This window comes from Heterodontus francisci, chromosome 2, assembly GCF_036365525.1.
Source record: "Heterodontus francisci isolate sHetFra1 chromosome 2, sHetFra1.hap1, whole genome shotgun sequence".
NCBI classification, from domain to species: Eukaryota; Metazoa; Chordata; class Chondrichthyes; order Heterodontiformes; family Heterodontidae; genus Heterodontus; species Heterodontus francisci.
This window is the reverse complement of record NC_090372.1, coordinates 70,852,055-70,874,035: the sequence shown is the minus strand read 5'-3', so window position 1 is coordinate 70,874,035 and position 21,981 is coordinate 70,852,055. Positions and strand designations below refer to the sequence as shown.

The window sequence follows — 21,981 nt, the reverse complement described above, 5'->3', positions numbered from 1 at the left end:
TTGGTGTCTCCTAGTCCTTGTGCCACGAGTTAATGGGAACAGTTTTTCCTTGTCTAACTTAACTAAGTCTGTCATCATCTTGTACACCTCTATCAAATCTCCCCTCAATCTCCTTTACTCCAGGGAGAATAACTCCAGCTTCTCCAACCTAACCTTGTACCTAAAATCCCCCATCCCTGGAAACATTCTTTTTAACCTCCCCTGCACCCTCTCAAGGACCCTCACATCCTTCCTAAAGTCTGGTGACCACAGGTGGATGCAATACTCTAGTTAGGGTCTAACCAGAGCTTTATAGACTTTTGGCATAACTTCCCTGCTTTTGTACTCAAAGCCTCTATTTATGAAGCCCAAGATCCCATATGCTTTGCTAACCACTCTCTCGATTTGTCCTGCCACCTTTGAAGATTGATGCAGATGCTTCCCCAGGTCCCTCTGTTCCTGCACACTCTTTAAAATTGTGCCATTATGTCTATATTGCCTCACCCTATCCCATCTGCCAAAATGCATCACCTCACACTTGTCTATATTCAATTTCATTTGCCACTTGTCTTCCCATTCTGCTAGCCTATCTATGTCCTGTTGCAGGCAGTTTGTATCATCCTAATTGTTTGTCACTCCTCCAAGTTTGGTATCATTGGTAAATTTTGAAATTCTACTTTGTATTCCAAGATCCAAGTCATTTTATATATGGCAAAGAAAACAGTGGTCCCAGCACTGACCCTTGGGGAACACCACTGTCTACCATCCTCCAGTCTGAAAAACAATCATTTACCATGACTCGCTGTTTTCTATCCTTAAGTCTTTTTTTATCCAATTGGACACTGACCACCTATTCCATGAGCCTCAATTTTGTTAATCGATAGTCCAAAATCAAAATGAAATAATGTTGGGGCAGCGGGTGATGTTCAGGCTTGAGCTATGGGTGTAGCTTCAAATATGTGGTGTCAGAGAAATTGGAAGATTACACCTTAATGCTTTCTTTACTAAATTAATTTCAAGTCTTATTGTTAGACTTTTTAAAAAAAGATCTGTTGTCACATTTGATTGGTCTGTGCTAATGGTATGATTGACGATTTTCATCTGCGTGTTTCACAGTAATCATATCTAATTGGTCCTTGTTAATCATTATTATTTTGGTATTGCATGGATAGCAGTTTGAAGGCTCCATCAAAGATTGGAAGCCATCTAATTGTCAAGCATTTCCTTAGCCTTTAGTCACCTTAAACTGAAAGTGAAATAATTCTTTGCTTTTCAACATGGTTAGTAGAGATATTACGATCAGAAAATGAACCTGTTTTATCGTTGTGAACCTCTGCCATTGCAGTGGCCTCAGCACTTTGGGATCATTGATTCCTTGAAATATTTGACTTTGTTTCATCATTACTTTATGCAAGGAAATACTATTTATTAAGTGTGATTTATCAACAACTAAATCCTGGCTGCAATCAAAACTAAGCTGCATTCATTTACTTGAATGGTTTCATCACTTAATATATTGATACAAAACTTGAGGCATCACAGCAAAAAATTACATTACTTTTACCTAAATTAATTACTTCAATTAACAATGGAAACAAAATCATTACTACTTGATATATTTTTGAAAAACATGAGTGCCAAATATATGAAATATAATTCAAATATTAAAACAATTTGATCATTAATTTATTGTTCTAGATAAGCCATGGATGGAAAGTTATATTAAGCCACACTAATATAGTCAAATGATTGTTTCATAGCATGGAATATTATTTAATTAAGTAAAAAGTGCCACTTAATTTAAACGGAGCTTTTATTAAATTCTACTGTCTCTCACCTCAGAAGAATTGGCCTTTTTTGTGTGTAATTACAATCAACAATTAATAATTGAAGCAATATTAAACAATATCTCCATAATTCTGAGTCCTCCATCGCATGATTTACAGTATTAGCAGGCAGGATATACCCAAAATATGTTAAACTGAATATTTTAAAGTGCATTAAAGAAAACCATCAATTTTGCACCAGTTTCTTTTAACAAGTACAATTTAACACTGGCAATTATGGTCCATCTAGCTGTTCCGATTGACTAGGAAATATAACTGATACTTATTTACCCCTTTATCATATTTTTGACAAGCATTTATGCAGCTTGTTCTTAAATTTGTAACATTATCAGTCCCCTATTGCCTCCCTTTATGTACATAAACCACCCGCTGCATGGCTGTCTCTTCAATTTCCCTCTTCTAAGTTTGAGGCTATGCCCTCTTGTAGAATCTCATGGTCAAACATTTTTAATCTTCTGTGTTCCCTTTAAGATTCTATAAAGGACATATAAGATCACTCCTGAATTAAAGACAGAAATTGCTGGAAATACTCAGCAGGTCTGGCAGCATCTGTGGAGAGAGAAACAGAGTTAACATTTCAGGTCGATGACTTTTCATCAGAACTGGCAAAGGTTAGAAATGTCATAGATTCCAAACAGGTGAAATGGGGGAGGCTGGGAAAAAGAATAAACAGTAAGGTCTGTGGTAGGGTGGAAGACAAAGAGAGCTTAAAATGACAAAAGAGTTAGTTTTGCAGGGCCAAAGGGAGTGGTAATGGGGCAAGAAAAGAAACAAAAGATGTGTCTTGCGAAGGTGTGAATGATAGTGATAAGCAGCTGCTGTCCAAAAGTAAAAACAAGAGTAAGACCGAAACATGCAAAGAAAAGAAAACAAAATGTGGGCAGAGTTTATGCTCTGAAATTGTTAAACTCAGTGTTGAGTCTGGAAGGCTGTAAAGTGCCTAATCGAAATATGAGGTGCTGTTCCTAGAGTTTATGTTGAATTCATTGGAAGATTGCAGTAGGCTGAGAACAGTGAGGTCAGTGGGAGAGGAAGGTAGAGAATTAAAATGACAGGCTCTGGGTCATGGTTGTGTTCCGCAAAGCAGTCACCCAATCTGCGTTTGGTCTCCCCAGTGTGGAGCAGACCACATTGTAAGCAGTGTGTATATTGTACTGAATTGAAAAAGTACAATTAAATCGCTCTTTCACCTGGAAGGAGTGTTTGGGGCCTTGGACAGCGAGGAGAGAGGAGATAAAAGGGCAGGTTTTGCATATCCTATGATTGCATGGAAAGGCGCACTGGAAAGCGGATTGGGTGTTGGGGGTAATTGAGGAGTGGACCAGGGTGTCATGGAGGGAACGGTCCCTTCAGAATGCTGAAAGGGGAGGAGTAGATGCGTTTGGTGGCGGCATCATGTTGGAGGTGGTGGAAATGGCAGAGGATGATCCGTTGAATACAGAGGCTGGTGGGGTGGTAGGTGGTTCTGGGAGGGAGGGGAAGGGGTGAGAGCAGAAGTATGGGAAATGGAACGGACATGGCCAAGGGCCCTGTTGACTACAGTAGAGGGGAGTTGAGCAAAAAGGAAGACATCTCAGAAGCACTGGTGTGGAAGGTTTCCTTATCAGAACAGATGCGATGGAGAAACTGGGAGTATCTAATGGAGTCCTTACAGGAATCATGGTGTGAGGAAGTGTCGTCAAGGTAGCTGTGGGAGGTAGTAGACTTGTGAGTATTTGTTGATAGCCTAAGCCTCGAAATGGAGGCTGAGAAGTTGAGGAAGGGAAGGGAAGAGTCGGAGATGGACCATGTGAAGGTGAGAGAAGGGTGGAAATTGGAAACAAAGTTGATGAGTTTTCGAGTTCAGGTCGAGAACAGGGAGCAGCACCAATACAGTCATTAATGTACCGGAAAAAGAGATGAGGGAGGGGGCCTGGGTAGGACTAGGACAAGAAATGTTCCATGTATCCACAAAATGGCAGGCATAGCTAGGACCCATGTGGGTACCCATAGCAACAGCTTTTATTTGGAGGAAGTGAATTGAGTTGAAGTTGTTCAATGTGAGAACGAGTTCAGATAGGCAGAGAAGTGTGGTAGAGGATTGAGATTGGTTGGGCCTCTGTTCGAGTAAGAACTGGAGAATCCTAAGACTATCCTGGTGGGGGATGGAGGTGCAGAGAGATTGGACATTCCATGGTGAAGAGGAGATGGTTAGGGCCAGGAAATTGGAAGCCGTTAAAGTGATGGAGGGCATTGGAAGAGTCATGAATGTTGATGGGAAGAGACTGGACAAGTAGAGAAAAAAGTCTTCTCCATTACTAATCTTATTGAAAAATGATCACTCTTACCCAAGTGTTCCCCACAGACACTTAGTCCACTTGGCCCACCTCATTTCCCAGCACCAGATCCAGCAATGTCTCCTTCTTAGTTGATCTGAGAACGTACTGGTAAAGGAAGTTCTCCTGAACATATTTCAGAAATTCCTCCCCGTCCTTACTCTTTACTCTAACATTATCCCAATCAATATTTGGGTAACTAAAGCCCCCCCAGTATCACCACTCTATATTTCTTGCATATCTCTGTGATTTCCCTACAGATTTTCACCTTTATCTTTCTTTCACTTTTGGAGGCCTATAGAATACCCCCAGTAACATGATCATGCCCTTTTTGCTTCTCAACTCTAACCAAATGGATTCTGTCTTGACCCCTGAAGGGCATCCTCCTATAGCCAACACTGTAATGTCTTCCCTAATCAGTAGTGCCACCCACCTCCCCTTTTCCTTCCCTATCTTTTCAGAATTTGTATCCATGGATATTAAGTGCCCAGTCCTCACCATTTTCAAATCATGTTTCTTTTCTTGCAATGATATCCTATTCCCACACAGGTATTTGTGCTTGTAGCTCACTAACCTTATTTGCTACACTTTGTGCATTTACATACATGCATTGTAAACCTGTTTTTGTACTCCTTATAGTTCTTCTCAGTCTGCTCCTATCTAATATGGTACTAATTCCTCCTTTAGAACTATCCAACACTCTCACTCCTTTATGCAGCTTATTCCTCTTTACTACTTCTATATGCTGGTGCCCTTCCTGTGCCAATTTCATTTAAACCCTCCCCAACCATACCAGTGACCCTACGAGCAAATTGCTCCCAATCCTGTTAAACTGCAACCTTTTCCTTTGGAATAGGTGCCGCCTGCCTTAGAGCTGGTGTTAGTGTCCCCAAGAATCTGAAGCCCTCCCTAATGCATCATGTCTCAAATCATGCATTGATTCTTCCTATCTTCCTATTTCTACACTCAGTAGCGTGTGGCACTGGGAGTAATCCAGAGATTGCTTCCTTCGAGGTCCTATTTTTTAACTTCCTCCCTAGCTCCTGAAAATCTGACTGACTGTAGGACCTCAATACTTGCTCTTTCTATGTTTTTGGCACTGATGTGCACCACAGCTTCTGGCTCACTCCCTTTCCCCCTGCAGAATATTCTGCACTCTCTCCGTGATGTCTTTTACCCTGGCACCAGGGAGGCAACACACCATGATTATGGTTACAGAAATGCCTGTCTGTACCCGTAACTATGGAATCTCCTATAATAACTACATTTCTGCTCTTTGCTGTACCCTGCTGTGCAGTCCCTTGCCCATTGGTCTGGACTGTACCCCTTCAATGTGTCATCACTCCCAGCAGTCTCCAAAGCTGAGTACCATTTTGAGAGTGGCATATACCCTGAAGCCTCCTGCCTCTTCCTACTTTTCTGGATGGCCACCCAGCTATTATCTTGAACTCTGGTCTGCCTGTGGGGTGACCACCTCCTGGAACATATGATCTAGGAAACTCTCATCCTCCCCGATGCTCCGCAGTGACTCCAGCTGCTTCTCAAGCTCTGTAATCCTGAGCTTGAGCTGAAGCAGCTGGAGACACTTCCTAAACATGTCGTCCTCAAGACACATGAAATGTCCTGAAGTTCCCACATGGTGCAGGAATTGCAAGCAACAGGTCACAGCTGCCCATCCATGATTTAAAAAAAAATCTCTATTTCCTCTGGGTGTCTTTCTCAATACAGTGACCAGCACCCTACAGGGTATTGCAGTTGAGACCAATTAAGCAGTCTGTCAAACGCTTCCTGAGATTTGTGCTCTAATTTCTCTAGCTGTATTGGCCAAAAATGTATTAGCTCTCTTTGCTACTGCTGCAACCTGCCATTGCCCTCAGTGATCTATCCACTAGCACTCTAAGTTCTTCTCCTTTATGTGCTCTAGAATAGTGCCACTGAAATAAAAGGAAACCATGGACTTCCAGTTTACAAATCAGAACAGTGAGTTTAGAAGTATCTGGACACAGTCCAGTCCACAACTGGATAAGTATCACTTCTTGTTCTGTATGGGATTTGTGTTCAAATCCAAGCAAAATAGAACCGATAAAATACATATAGTTTGAGTTATATGAATTTCTTAGTTGTGTTACGATCAGGTGAGGAGGGGTTAAATGGTTCCCCTCCTTGTTTGACCGCAACAGGTTACTTTTTTGAAAAGGATATACTTGCCAATTCAATGTATGTTTAACTGTTTATAGGCTGTGATCATAAAAAAGAACCAATCGGACGGGTTTTCTTGAGTTTAGCAAAGAAAGAGGTTAGCTTTATTATACTTAAACTGATCTAAGTAAAATAATAAAATATGCTCTGTTTCACGCACACACACACACACACACACACACACACACATACTCGATGTTCACACACAAGCACAAATAGGTTAGAGCCGCGGAAGGATAGATTGATCAAAGATAGAGCCCAGAGAAATAAAAGTGATATTCAGCCTGTGGAGGTTGGTGATGTGGCTGGCTTCAGGCTGAATTTGGTGGTCGCAATGCTTCCGATTTCAAGATGTAGTTGGCTGATTTGGCTGTTCTCCTGAAGACAGTAGTGCAGGGTTGATTTCCTTCAAGGAGTTATTGTGTGCAGCATGGATATCCCTGGGTGGTCATGATTAGCAAACAGGGTTCAAAGCTTGCGAGGTAGGTTGGGGAGAGAGAGAGAGAGGGAGGAAGGAGGGACCCCACTCGGGTCTATTATTGTTGACACCTAGCTGCTTATCTCCTTACTGCAGAGAAAGCAGAAGCTTAAGCACATGAAGGGTGGACCTGTCACATGACTGTCACCCAGTGATTCAAGCGTGGTCATTATTCCCCCTCGAAACTTAATTGGTCCATGTCTAGGAATTCCCTTCTCACAGCTAGGGTCCCATTGTTCAAGTGATTAGGTTTAGTGGTTTATCTCCACCACTTGAATACCTCAAGTGATTGCCTTGATGCTTAGCTAATGGGAACAGTATATGTGGTTCACTCAGATTCCCTAAGTGATTGTCCTTGATAGGTCTTTGCAGACATGGTGTCTCCATCTCAATGGATAGGAATATACAGTGATGCAAATTGGGGTTGCCATCTTTAGCTGGAAGCATCAAGTCACTTTTAGTCTCTGTTATTTTTCAATTTGAATTTTCAGCCGCTGGATTAAAAATCATCATTTGGCATAAAGGACACTTTTGTGACAATTGGAATTAGTTGGAGCTGTTACAACCCAGTTTCTAGTATGTCTGATACCACAAAGGAAAACTGCCTTAAATTTGGTACTAAACGGAATGCTTTACTCAAGTAATTGGGTGGTTGTTGTGGGAGATGATGCTGGATTATTACAGGGTATTTACAGCACTAGAGGATTTCAGAAATTGGTGGCACGTTGAAAGTCATCTCTCTAACCTGTGTTATACCTAAGACACCAAATGATCTGCAATTCTGTGGCTGTAGAAACTACAACAGAATCTTCCAACTGTTTTGTCCATCATTTTTCTTTCCTCTGGATCATTTTTCTGTTGTAATTGTATTGAAATGAATATCTGGTGTTCCAAGATGATTCGATCCATCCCCACCTCTTTCCAGCTTGTATTAATCTGTGCGTACTTCAAACTTTGTGTAATTTAACTGCTCAGCAGTCCTCTCAAAATTACCAAATTGATTTCAGCTATCTGATTAGCTATGTTTGCAGGAGTTCTGAATGCAATCTCTATCTTAAACTTCTCTGCATTTACCAATTGCATTTCCTAGTCTGGGGAATGCAGGCACTGCTCACTGTACTTGAGAATATGATGTTCTAAATACCAGAACCTTAGACAAAAAGCCACCAGTAAGGTTAGGTGAGACCTAACAGTGAAACAGTAGCTATTACTGAAAATGACATTTTTTTTTGTTCATGGGATGTGGGCGTCGCTGGCAAGGCCAGCATTTATTATCCATCCCTAATTGCCCTTGAGAAGGTGGTGGTGACCTGCCTTCCTGAACTGCTGCAGTCCTTTGGGTGTAGGTACACCAACAGTGCTGTTAGGAAGAGAGTTCCAGGAATTTGATCCAGCGACAGTGAAGGAACGGCAATATAGTTCCAGGATGGTGTGTGGCTTGGAGGCAAACTTGCAGGTGTGGTGTTCCCATGAATCTGCTGCCCTTGTCCTTCTAGGTGGTAGAGTTTGTGGGTTTGGAAGGTGCTGTAAATGGAACCTTGGTGGGTTGCTGCAGTGCATCTTGTAGATGGTATACACTCCTGCCACTGTGTATCGGTGGTGGAGGGAGTGAATGTTTGTAGATGGGGTGCCAGTCAAGCAAGGCTGCTTTGTCCTGGATGGTGTCGAATATCTTAAGTGTTGTTGGAGCTGCACTCATCCAGGCAAGTGTAGAGTATTCCATTACACTCCTGACTTGTGCCTCATAGATGGTAGACAGGTATTGGGGAGACAGGAGGTGAGTTACTTTCTGCAGAATTCCCAGCCTTTGACCTGCTCCTGTACCCACAATATTTATGTGGCTGGTCCAGTTCAGTTTCTGGTCAATGGTAACCCCCAGAATGTTGATAGTGGGGGATTCAGTGATGGTAATGCCATCGAACATCAAGGGAAGATGGTTAGATTCTGTCTTGTTTGAGATGGTCATTGCCTAGCACTTGTGTGGCACAAATGTTACTTGTCACTTATCAGCCCAAGCCTGGATGTTGCCCAGGTCTTGTAGCATCTGGACATGGGCTGCTTCAGTATCTGAGGAGTTGCGAATGGTGATGAACATTGTGCAATCAATAACGAACATCCCCACTTCTGCCCTTATAATGGAGGGAAGGACATTGATGAAGGAGCTGAAGATGGTTGGGCTGAGGATACTGCCCTGAGGAACTCCTGCAGTGATGTCCTGGGACTGAGATGATTGGCCTCCAACAACCACAACCATCTTCTGTTGCACTAGGTATGACCAGCCAGCGGAGAGTTTTCCTCCTGATTCCCATTTACTCTAGTTTTACTAGGTCTCCTTGATGCCACACTCGGTCAAATGCTACCTTGATGTCAAGGGCAGTCACTCTCACCTCACCTCTGGAGTTCAGCTGTTTGTCCATGTTTGGACCAAGGCTGTAATGAGGTCAGGAGTTGACTAGCCTTGGTGGAACCCAAACTGAGCATCAGTGAACAGGTTATTGCTGAGCAAGTGCTGCTTGATAGCACTGTCAAAAACCCCTTCCATCACTTTGCTGATGATTGAGAGTAGCCTGATAGGGCGTTAATTGGCTGGGTTGGATTTGTCCTGCTTTTTGTGCATAGGATATACCTGGGCAATATTACACATTACCGGGTAGATGCCAGTGTTGTAGCTGTACTGGAACACTTGGGTAGGGGTGCGGCTAGTTCTGGAACACAAATCTTCAGTACTATTGCCGGATTGTTGGCAGGGCTCATAGCCTTTGTAGTATCCAGTGCCCATAGTCTTTGCTGTATCCAGTGTCTTCAGCCATTTCTTGATATCACGTGGAGTGAATCAGATTGGCTGAAGACTGGCATTTGTGTTGCGGGAGACATCCACTCGGCACTTCTGGCTGAAGGTGGTTGCAAATGCTTCAGCCTTGTCTTTTGCACTGATGTTTGGGTTCCCTCACTGTTGAGAATGGGGATATTTGTGGAAACTCGTCGTCCCGTTAGTTGTTTAATTGTCCACCATCATTCACGACTGGATGTGGCAGGACTGCAGAGTTTAGATCTGATCTGTTGGTTGTGGAATCGCTTAGCCCTGCCTATCACATGCTGCTTCTGTTTGGCAAGCAAGTAGTCCTGTCTTGTAGCTTCACCAGGCTGACACCTCATTTTTAGATATGCCTAGTGCTTCTGTTGGCATGCCCTTCTGCACTCTTCATTGAATCAGGGTTGGTCGCCTGGCTTGCTGGTAATGGTAGAGTGGGGGTTATGTCGGGTCAGGAGGTTACAGACTGTGGTTGAATACAATTCTCCTGCTGATGGTCCACAGTGCCTCATGAATTCCCAGTTTTGAGTTGCTAGATTTGTTCGAAATCTATCCCATTTAGCACTGTGGTAAGACTACACAACTCAATGGTAGGTATCCTCAGTGTGAAGACAGGACTTCGTCTCCACAAAGACTATGCGGTGGTCACTCCTGCCAATACTATTATCGACAGATGCATCTACAACAGGTAGATTGGTGAGGATGAGGTCAAGTAGATTTTTCCCTCTTGTTGGTTCCCTCACCACCTGCCGCAGACCCAGTCTAGCAGTTATGTCCTTTAGGACTCTGCCAACTCGGTCAGTAGTGGTGCTACTGAGGGGGGTGGGGTAGGGGGGTTGCAGTGAGTGGTAATCATCAGGGGGTTTCCTTGCCCATGTTTGACCTGATGCCATGAGACTTCATGAGGTCTGGTGTCAATGTTGAGGACCCCCAGGGCAGCTCCCTCCTGCAGGTGGGACAGGACATACCTGGTGATGGTTGTGTCTGGGACATTGTTTGTAAAGCATGATTCCGTGAGTATGGCTATGTCAGACTATTGCTTGACTAGTCTATGGGACAGTTCTCCCAATTTTGGCACAAACCCCCAGATGTTAGTAAGGAGGCCTTTGCAGAGTCAACAGAGCTGGGCTTGCCGTTGCCGTTTCCAGTGTCTACGTCTATGCCGGGTTGTCCTTCCGGCTTTATTCCTTTTCTTAAACCTCATTGCGGTTTGATACAACCGAGTGGCTTGCTAGGCCATTTCAGAGGGCATTTAGGAGTTAACCGCTGTGGGTTGGGAGTTGCATGTGGGCCAGACCAGGTAAGGATGGTAGATTTCCTTCCCTCAAAGACGTTAGTGAACCGATGGGTTCTGATGTAGTTTTTTTTTATTCATTAATTTTCCTTGAACTGAGTGGCCATTACAGAGGGCATTTTTAAGAGTCAACCACAAAGAGTAATCGACTTCTATGCATCTTAAGGCACCCGATTTTTCAAAACTGCATTGCTCTATCAAATACAAAAATATTATTGAAAGACTATTTTTAAATATCCACATCTGAATGAGGTATTTTAAGAATATTTATTGTATTGAAATGTCTGCCTTCCCAAACCTGATAACCATGCTGCAGAATGTGCAGTTGCATGTTGCTGAATTTTGTTGAGCTTGCCACAGAAATTAGTTTTGAGTTGCCAAAGAATTCTAGAAACCCTGGTTCTACATGACCTGTGCATGTAAAAAAAATAAAGTAAAATAAAAAGTGTATAATGTCATGAACCATGATCTGAGTTGCTTTTACAATTCTAGCAGCACTTGTTGCATTTTCCAGCTTCGACTGAATCAAAAGACTATTGTGGATTTAGTTGCTTCTTGCCAATGATTTTTTTTTTTTGAAAAATGCAATAGCTGCTGCATCCACATTAAGACATTGTCCTTTAATAGCCTCATAAAGATAAACTGATTGTATTTCAGTCTTTGTATAGGAACGTGAATGTTCAAAGGTTAATTTGGGACAGTAGTGTATTTTGCAAATGTGAGTAGCTTTATAGCATTACAATTGTAAAACAGCTAGTAATACGATCATACAAATTAGGAGCAGGAGTAGGCCCCTCAAGCCTGCTCCGCCATTTAATAAGATCATGGCTGATTGTAACCACAACTCTGCATTCCCACCTACCCCCAATAACCTTTCACCCTTGCTTATCAAGAATCTATTGACCCCTTAAAAATATTCAAAGACTCTGCTTCCATCGCCTTTCCAGGAAGAGTTTCAAAGACTCACGACTCTGAGAGAAAAACATTTCTTATCATCTCTGTCTTAAATGCGCGACCCCTTATTTTTAAACAGATTCTCCCATAAGAGGAGACATCCTTTCCACATCCACTCTGTCAAGACCCTTCAGAATCTTATATATTTCAATCAAGTCACCTCCTACTCTTCTAAACTCCAGCAGATACAAGCCTAGCCTGTCTAACCTTTCCTCATAAGACAACCCGCACATTCCAGGTGTTAGTTTAGTAAACCTTCTCTGAATTGCTTCCTTTGCATTTACATCCTTCCTTAAAAAAGGAAACCCATACTGTACATGGTACTCCAGATGTGATCTCACCAATGACCTGTATAACTGAAGCATAACCTCCATACTTTTGTATTCAATTCCCCTTGCAATAAATGATAACATCCTATTAGCTTTCCTAATTACGTGCTGTACCTGCATACTAACCTTTTGCGATTCATGCACTCAGATACCCAGAGCTCTGCAATCTCCACCATTTAGATAATATGCTTCTTTTTTATTCTTCCTGCCAAAATGGACAATTTCACATTTTCCCACATTACACTCCATTTTCCAGATCTTTGCCCACTCACTTAACCTATCTATATCCCTTTATAGCCTCCTTATGTCCTCTTCACAACTTACTTTCCTACCTATCTTTGACATCAGCAAATTTAGCAACCATACCTTTGGTTTCTTCTTCCAAGTCATTTATAGAAATTGTAAAAAGTTGAGGCCCCAGCACTGATCCCTGTGGCACACCACTCCTTACATGTTGCCAACCATTTATGCCTACTCTGTTTCCTGTTAGGTAACCAATCTTCTATTCATGCCAGAATTGTACCCCCGACACCATGAGCTTTTATTTTCCACAATAACCTGTGATGTGGCATCTTATCAAATGCCTTCTGGAAATCTAAGTACAGTACATCCACTGGTTCTCCTTTATTCACAGCACATGTTACTTCTTCATAGAACTCCAATAACTTGGTTAAACATGATTTCCCTTTCACAAGACCATATTGACTGTGCCTGATTACCTTGAATTTTTCTAAGTTTCCTGCTTTCTGTCTCCCTCCCTTTTTGAATAAAGGAGTTACATTGGCTATTTTCCGATCTAATGGAACCTTCTCCAAATCTAGGGAACTTTGGAAAATTAAAACCAATGCATCAGCTATCTCAGTATTTACTTCTTTTAAGCCCCTAGGATGAAGTCCATCAGGACCTGGGGACTTGTCAGCCCGCAGCTCCAACAATTTGCTTGTTATGTTACCTAAAGTTGGTGTTAATAATTCAAACACTTGTCACCATAGACTAAATCATGTTTATTTCTTAGGCTTATGGTTAATTCCTGAAGATGTTTGCAAAGGCAACCAGCAGTTTTGTAAAGCAGATTGAAAGCAGCGGTGACCTGATTCCTGTTAGCAGCCTGAATGATTCTGATAAACTGCAGCTTCTGAACCTGGTAATAAAGAAGAAGAAGGGATGGTTCTGGCAGAAGTCAAAATATTATCCTTCTTCATTTAGCCTCCAAGATATATTGACTGGTGATGCACCCATCAAATCTGGTATGCATTTTGGTTCACTTATAAGTACACATTGCAGAAACTTAGTAAAAGTTCAAGCATGATGGTAGTGAGGCCTTTCTATGACTGCACACTTTCTGACTGGAATTTTATTCCCCCCATAAGAGCAGGCTGGAGGTCGGGGTGGGGGGGTGGGTGGGGAGGGGACGTAAAATCGAGTGGGAGTGGGGGGTGCAGTTCTCGTTGCTTTCCCGCCCTTGCTACAATTTTATGAGCGGCAGCAGAAGTGACAAACGGCCTGCCCACCCCAGGCCAATTAAGGCCTTTAAGTGGCCAATTAATTGCCACTTAAGGACCTCCTCCTCCCACCCACGCTGGTATATTACCAGTGGCGGGTGGGCTGTTTAGTAGTTCATATGGCGGCCCAGCAAAACCTGCCAGCCTCCTGGCGGGCTGTGGTGGCCCTCCTGATCGAGCAGCCTGTGCCCAATGGTGGGGGGGGGGGGTCCCCCACTGCGGCACAAGCTATCCCCACTGGAGTACCCCCGCCTCTCTCGAGTGACTCCCACCTCGCCAGGGCCCAGCCGATTGTCCCCAGCAAGGCCCCACACACTTAACTGTATTCCGGGGCCTCTCCCATGTTGCCGGTCCTGGCTGGATGCAGTCCCAGCAATGGCCACCACGTCTGGTGGTGCTGCTGGGACTGAAGAGCTGCTGGTGCACTGATTGGCTGGCAACGTAAAATCACAGCGTTGCTTCCAGTCCCGGTGGAGGTGGAAGCGCCACTGGCTTTTTCTGCCAGTGGATGGGGCCTCTGGCCTGATGTAACATTTTGGTCTCTGTTTGAGGCCTTCATTTCATTCACAGCAAAAAAACAGAATAAATGCTGTGTAAAAAAAAAACTTGCCATGATTATTATTCTCTGAGGAGAATGGGCTGAAATATGTATTGATCAGCTGGTTTAAAACGTGTAAAGTGCTGATTTGTTCTTTTCATGCTATTCTCGTACTCTAATGAGGTAGAAGGAGAAATTTGATTAATGATGGGTGCGATTAGACATGCCATATACATTGGAAGTCAGTTCAAAATATTCCGTTGACAGGTGATTGACACATTTCTCTCCCTATGGCTAGGAGTGATAGAACTGTAAGCAAAAAATGTCCAGTCCATTTCTCAAAGTCAGCAAAGATTCACTGACCTCGCCAGGAATCTTTACCTACCCTGTTCTAATATTTCCCATCAACCATCTTCGGACACTGATATCGCTGAGTGTAGGGTGGCGACAATTTATTTTCTTCACTAACACCAAATTAATTCACAACCAAGCTATTTTTCCAGTCCTTGCCCAAATGTATTTTTATTTCTTTACAAAAAACCGTGAACGTATTCAAATGGGTAGTAAAGTTGTGTTCAGCTAGTAGTTTAAGATACTATAAGCTATAAAGGATATTTAATATTGAAAGACTAATGTCATTACCCTCCTAGACTAAACCACAAAAGGAATGGAAAATTAAATGAAGGCAGTCGTTGTATGTACTGTGAAATATTTACAACAGTCAAAGGAGGAATGCAGACAAGGTACGATTGCAGTCAGTGTTAAAGTTTGAGGACAGGAGAATGGAAACCAAAGAGAAGGGCTAGTGACTGAAAGGTTTATTGACCATTGGCTGGACTGCAACCCAGTTGGAGACATCAGAGAATGGGAAAAAGGATCAACTAGAGGTAATGTGAAATGGTAATATTGGGGAAGAAATAATCTAAGATGCTGATTAAAAATAAACTGGATTTATGTAACGTGCGGCTTGGGGTGGTGGTCACAAAGGCAAGAATAGCAGAAACTACAGTGGAGTAATAGGCACAGGAAATGAGGAATTATTGATGCAAGGTGGTGATGTAAGACAAAAGGATAGTATTGGGCATGGTAGAGATGAGATATATACTTCTCAGATTAACCACATGAGAACTGTTGCAGGATGAATTATAATGGAGATGACATTACAGAGGGATTCAATGGTTGGGAGTCTAGAAAAGGTGGAAATAGATGTAGGAAAGTAATGTAACAGATAAGAAGTTAGTCCGAACTTTAGTCTGTCTAAAAGAGGCTGTTGTGCACAGTCAGCTTGGCTCACTGTTTCTTTTTGAGTTAGAAGATCATGGGTGTGACTCCAGGACTTGAGCACCTTAATTTAGGGTGATAACTCAATGCAGTAGCAGGAATGCTGCATTGTCGGAGCTGCCGTCTTTCAGATGCCTGATTGTTCAGGTGGATGGAAGAGATCCAATTGTGTTATTGAATGAAGATCAGGGGCATTCTTCGAGTGTCAGGGTCAATGTATGTCTCCCGATTAACGCAACCAAAATGAGATCCGCTGGACAGTTATTTCACTGCTGTTTGTGAGATCATGCTGGTTGGAACTTAGGTACTGTGTTTCCATACAAAACCTCAGTGAAGTATATTGGGATGTCCTAAGGATGTGAAAGCTACTGTACAAATGCAGATTCTTTCCTTATGACATCATAAGATGGCTAGGTTAGGACAGCATTGAAGAGATGGTGGTAACGGGAGGCTGAATGCTTAGAGTGGGTAGGTACCAGTATTACACGGACAATGTAAACAGAATAGTGGGCTGTCAATCTGGCGATAGTTTCCAGTGAAACGAAGTTGTGGGCTGTTTGTTAATTGATGATATATGAGCAAGCGACATAAGAAATGTTGCATTTGAGCTTTAAAGACAAACATCTAGGAATAGGTAGACAATTGTGAAAGAGAGAGAATGAGTTGGGATTCCTGGGCTTGCTTCTAGTGCGAGCCAAGACACCAGGTCCTCGGGCTGGTGCACAAGGTATCAAACTGATTCCTCATGTTAGTGGGATGATTTATGGAGAAAAAGCTCGATCAGCTGGGGCTGTTCAGCCTCAAAAAAATAATTGGAGGGACTTGTGGGCGAGCATAGAAGTATAATAGATACTTAAAATAGGGAAAGTAAACCCAGAGCAATATTGTTGGATATGCCAGGATGGTAGAACAAGTGGACACGAGACCAGTTATTTAGGCCAAGTTTCAGCGCTAACTTCAATAAGTATTTCTTTATAGAAATGGTGATCAGTTATTAGAATGAGTTATTGAGCCCAGGATTTAAGAAACTGTTTGGTGCTATTGTTAGGGAATAGATGTTCTTAATTATTAAGTTACTTAACAAGATAATAGCATTGAAAGGCATTTATTAGCATACAATGCTAACTAAACAAACAATAACTATTATAACCAATAACTATACATATACAATGATAACTTAATAATTACACATATGCTTGAGACACTTATGCTACCAAGTATTGGAGAATTCACTGCCTTACAGGTTTCGAGCTTGACACGATAGGCTAGCCAAGCCTTTTTGAACTCTGAAGCATCTGTTCTAACACTCCTCATACCTTTCTTTCACTCTCATGCGGATTTGAATGTTATCAAATAATTACCTCATCCCGTTATTCACCTAACAAATTTCAGCTTTAACAAGAGTAACTCCTCAAACCTGCACCTTGATTGAACTGTTAATCAAGTCATTCAACTGAAGACAGTTACAGAGAACAAATGCTCTCTTCAGAGCCATTACACAGCTGTCCTCAGAGGAGTCACTATCTAAAGTTATAGCTTCTTGAATTGATGATCAAAGCATGTCCGTAGACATCTCATTGCTGAGAGATCTGAGAGATCTGAAGGCTGAGCGAACAAGTGTTATTTGTGAGCTCTGCTTATCATCTAAAACACTATCTGACTAGAATCCCTTTTGCTAACCGAACATTGTGAACAAAAACACCAAATTAACTAAAATTTATCTAAAGAATTTAACTGTATCCCTATATTTTAAATGGGTGGTGATAAAGTTGGTATTCTGAAAAAAAAATGAAATTAAATAGATCAAAGGGCTTGATTTGAACTCAATTTGTGTTTGAGTTTCACAGAATTTAAGATAGTTTATTGAAAGCTTTATTTGGAAAATAGCAGATACTGGGAATCCCCTATGAATCCTGTTTTTTTTTCTAAATTGAATAGATTATTACAATTAAAAAAAATTGAAATTCAGCAAATCTTTAAATTTTCCTGTGCTCACGCTCCAAGAATGAGAGGAATTTTGACCTTTTGCTCGCCACCTAGTGGCCAGTTACAAAGTGGCATTTGGAAGAAGCCTTAGATTTGCCCCAACCTTGATAGCCGACATTCCCATCATGTCCTCTGTTCCTATTGAAAATAGATTTATGGCATTGAGAATTTTGTGCATTTATTGGGCCATATTTTTATAAACATATAATAAGACAACAAACTTGGGTCTTTCTAAATGTTCATCAGACCTCGGTAGAACAATTGGTTTAAGTACTATTGACTTGAAGCCTGCTGGGGACCAGTCACATGTTAGCAACTGTTACAATGCTCACTTGTCCTTTCAGTAATTGAGTTGAAAAGGTTCTTGTTTTGCAGCTGTTACTGAATCCGACTTTCTCAAGTATGAAGGAAAATTTGGAGACAATGTGGAGGCCAGTACGGGAACTGAGATTGCCAATTTCAGCTTCAGCCTGGAAGGCCAGGACTCAGTCGCACTGGAATCTTCCTTTGGAAACCTGAAGAAACAAGAATTTGATTTGCATCAGCTTTTGAAAATAGCTGAGAGAAGGTAAATGACAGCAAGTATAGCTTATTCATGTTCACATGGAATAGTAACTGGGCCAAACAAAGTCCATTTAACTGTTGTTAATAGGCATAAATAACATTCATTTTATTTTGTAGAGGAAATAATACAGCAAACAGTTAAAGCATAACCTAATTATGAAAGGAATGAGTGTACATTTCCCAATTTTAATTAGTAATTTACATAAAATTATCCGCTTGTTACCACCTACATGAATGTCCCCATTTTCTTATACTCCGAAACTTAGCAGACATTATTAAATGCAACTGTAAAGAAAACATTCCTCCCCAAAGTGTTTTCTGGTCTCTCTTCAAAAAGCCTTTGATTTGTTTTCATAAATAATACTTTTGCTTTTATTAATTTAAAAAAGCAGTATGCTTCCATACATTAGTTAAAAGGTGGTGCATCTTCATTTATTTTTGCCCTTGGGAGACTGGATGCTGACTATAAATGCTAGGTCCTCTGTTTCAAAGTGTTAACAGGATGGGACTCTAACTTGGTCCTAGCCATTCAGTTCAGGGTCAGGAATTATTTGAGTTTCATCATTCTGTCATAGATACAAATAGATGCCTACCAATGTAAGTAGGTCTTCCCTGGGTACATTTTCAGGTTCAGTGGTAGCAGCCACTCCCTTAAATAATCTGGGGGTTTTGCACCACCCTCCCATAACTGCTTGTGCAAGAGTGTAACCGAGAAATGTAAGAATAGCCACTCCTTGTGATCTGGAATTCATGTTCTCTCCTATGTTTATCTCTTCAAAGGTGGACAGAATTAACATTATTATATGATGTGAAGCTTGGTTTCAATCATAAAACATACTGATCAGGATCCTTTAGTTCAATTGGTACAATTTAAATTTCTGTAATGGTACAAAATAAATAACATGCACTGTTATCCCCATATCAGTGGGTAGTCTTAGTTAATTAAAATTAAATAATCCTTCTGCATCCTGTCCAACAGCTCAGAATAGAAACACTTCCATGTTTATCACAGCCTTCAGCTGAGTGCCTGCCAGTACAATCTCTTATTTCCAAATGTTTGACTGTTTTTGTTTTATCTGTGTTCTGTTTCTAAAGGCTTTCAATCGGTCTCAAAGAAACCTATCTCTGTTATAGTCTGATAGGTATCAATTGTGGCTCTGTTGATCGCACTTTTGCCTCTGAGTCAGAAGGTTGTGAGTTCAAGTCCCACTCCAGAACTTGGGCACAGAACAAGGTTGACGCTCCAGTGTATTACTGAGGGAGTGCTGCACTGTTGGAGGTGCTGTCTTCTGGGAGGGATGTTAAACCGAGGTCCTACCTTTCCTCCTCAAGTGGATCCCCAGTGTCCTGGCCAATATTTAGCCCTCAATTAACTTCTCAAAAATACAGATGATCTGGTTATTATCACATTGCTGTTTGTGGGAGCTTGCTGTGTGCAATTTGGCTGTTGCATTTCCTACTTTACAGCACTTCAACAAAAAGTACTTCATTGACTGTAATGTGCTTTGAGATGTCGGGTAGTCAAGAAAGGTGCTATATAAAATGCAAGTCTACTTTTTTTTTCTTGTCAGGGGTGTCATTCCGAATACCCAGATATACCAAGACCACTTATTGTTTAGTCTGAGGGAGAAGCATCTTCCGATTAGCATATTCACCACCTTTTGTCTGGGTGCCTCTCCTTTTTTATAACTTGGTAACACTAACAATTTATAACATCCAGCATTCAAACCTTTCTCTTAAACTTTCCAAAAATGGTCAAAAAATTCAGAAATATAACATGTAATAGACTGGTCCTAAAGATATAAGTGTTAGTTTATACTGTTATCGTTTAATAATGTCTTGAAAAAAGGGAAGCAGGTAAATTTCAAAAGAAATTATTAAATGAATAAAGGCAAGTTATATCTGCAGATTCTTTAGTTGTGCTCGATTCTGAAGATGGTTCACCGTAAAGCTTCATGAACCTTTGGCTTATTTGACAGTCTTGGCTCAGCGGTTGTGTTGTGTGATCGCCTTTAAAAGTGATGTCCCTTTAAGATCTTAGTATTCTATGAGCTGAGTACCAGGATACAGTCATGTGACTGCATGCCCAGGTCACTCTGTAACTGTTAACGCCAAGAGGCTAGACATGTAAATAGTTAGCTCTGCACTGTATATACTTGTTAGCTGTTAATAAACCTGTTTTGAGATCTTCAATCAGCTGAACTCCATGCATCTCATTTATGTTGCATCAGACAACATAAAAAGCTTCACACTACAGGCTGCAGTCCCACCTCTTGATTCTGAAGGTTTAAGCCCCATTTCAGAGACTTGATCACATAAACTAGGTTAGCACTGTAATGTAGTACTGAAGGAGCACTTGGTGGAGCCATCTTTTGGATGAGACGTTAAACTGTGGTAACATCTGTGCCCTCGCGAGAATGTGAAAGATCACATAGCACTATTCAAAGAAGAGCAGGGGAGTTCTCCCAGTGTCCTGGCCAATATTTATCCCTCCACCAACACCTAAATACAGATAATCTGGTCATTTATTTCATTGCTGTTTGTGGGAGCTTGCTATGTGCACATTGGCTGCAACTATTCCTACTTTACATCAGTGACTACACCTCAAAAGTACTTCATTGGCTATAAAGTGCTTTAAGACATCCTGTGACTGTGAAAGGTGCTGTTCCTTGCTGCTGTCTTGCTAGTCTGTCCCCTGGCCAGCTATATTAGGCATAATGTAATCTAGGATAAAAACTTTCAGTAGTTTGCTAGAAAAGCAAGCATGAATTTCAGACAAATAGTTATATCTTAATTGTTAGATGAGTAAGAAGTAACCACTTTCCAGAATACACAATAGTTTAATGGTGTCCTGATGATGTTTGGTCAAATTTATATGAAGGTTTGTGACGATGAAAGGATCAGTCATCTTGCTTACTTTTCTAGGGCTATACATTTGGACCATTCTTTTGTCCAGCAAACTTGTGGAAAAAGGAATGAGGTTTTGTGTGTAGTAAATGAAAAGGTTATCACATCCCAAAAGTGCTCTATTTCCGAACACTTGCAGATTGAAGAAAAGTGTGGTGGGACACTGGGGCTCAAAACAAAAATACTGAAGGTGCGTATATTCACTGAAATACAAGTTTGTTTCTCATTGTAACTGCCACAACATTTTGACTATATATAGCATGGATCTTGGGAGGTCATCCACTAACTTCCTCTCTGCATTAATTTTAACAAATCTGCAATCTGCCTGTTGGGAAATGCATTCACAAATTCATTAAAACAGTGGAAAACAAGAGTAAGTGATGTAATAGACTGAATCAACAAGATGTAACTGATGTAAAATAATGCTTCAGCTAAAGGGCCTTTCTATTTATTTTTTAGTGGCGGAGATATGTCAATCCTTTTTGTGTGCCACGGCCTAAAAGCAGGGTACTAAACTATGCAGAAGCACTTCCTGTGCTTGCTTGGATCAGTGTACAAAATTACATCTGATCCCTGGAGAGGAAGTGGCCTCATAAAACACATCGAAGAAGGGAATTTACTTACTCAACAAGGAGTAGCATTAAAAAATAGCTGTTGGGAGTAGCACTCCTATTGGATTGTTTTATTTTTAATATGAAAATATGGACTCCACTTGCATTAGTTCAGGCTATTGTAATTTTAAAATATATTTATTAGTTGATGCAAGAATACTTGTACAGTAATTTTGTAGATCTGCTGTATACAATGTTGCTCATATTCCCTGCAAGAGAAAAATGAGGGAAAGCCACAGAGCAGCTGAGAAGGGAATGTGTATATCTGCACAGCTATTGCCTTCCAACTCATCCACCACCCCCTTCTACTGAAAGTTGTTATGCTAGCTATGATTCCACAGACAGTCACTGCCTTCTGATGCTGTACCATACATCCATTCTTTAT

The 21,981-nt window shown here is 41.4% G+C and overlaps 1 protein-coding gene across 2 annotated transcripts in view; it reads left to right on the top strand.

Annotated features, from left to right (window-relative positions):
• Nucleotides 1–21,981, top strand: part of gsdmeb (gasdermin Eb) — a 71,651-nt gene that overhangs the window by 11,566 nt on the left and 38,104 nt on the right. For both annotated transcript variants that reach the window (XM_068058913.1, XM_068058921.1), the window contains exons 2-4: nucleotides 13,223–13,454; nucleotides 17,890–18,082; nucleotides 21,004–21,175. In XM_068058913.1, coding sequence (XP_067915014.1) covers nucleotides 13,244–13,454; nucleotides 17,890–18,082; nucleotides 21,004–21,175 — 576 coding nt within the window. In that variant the 5' untranslated portion in view covers nucleotides 13,223–13,243. The remainder of the gene's footprint in view (nucleotides 1–13,222; nucleotides 13,455–17,889; nucleotides 18,083–21,003; nucleotides 21,176–21,981) is intronic.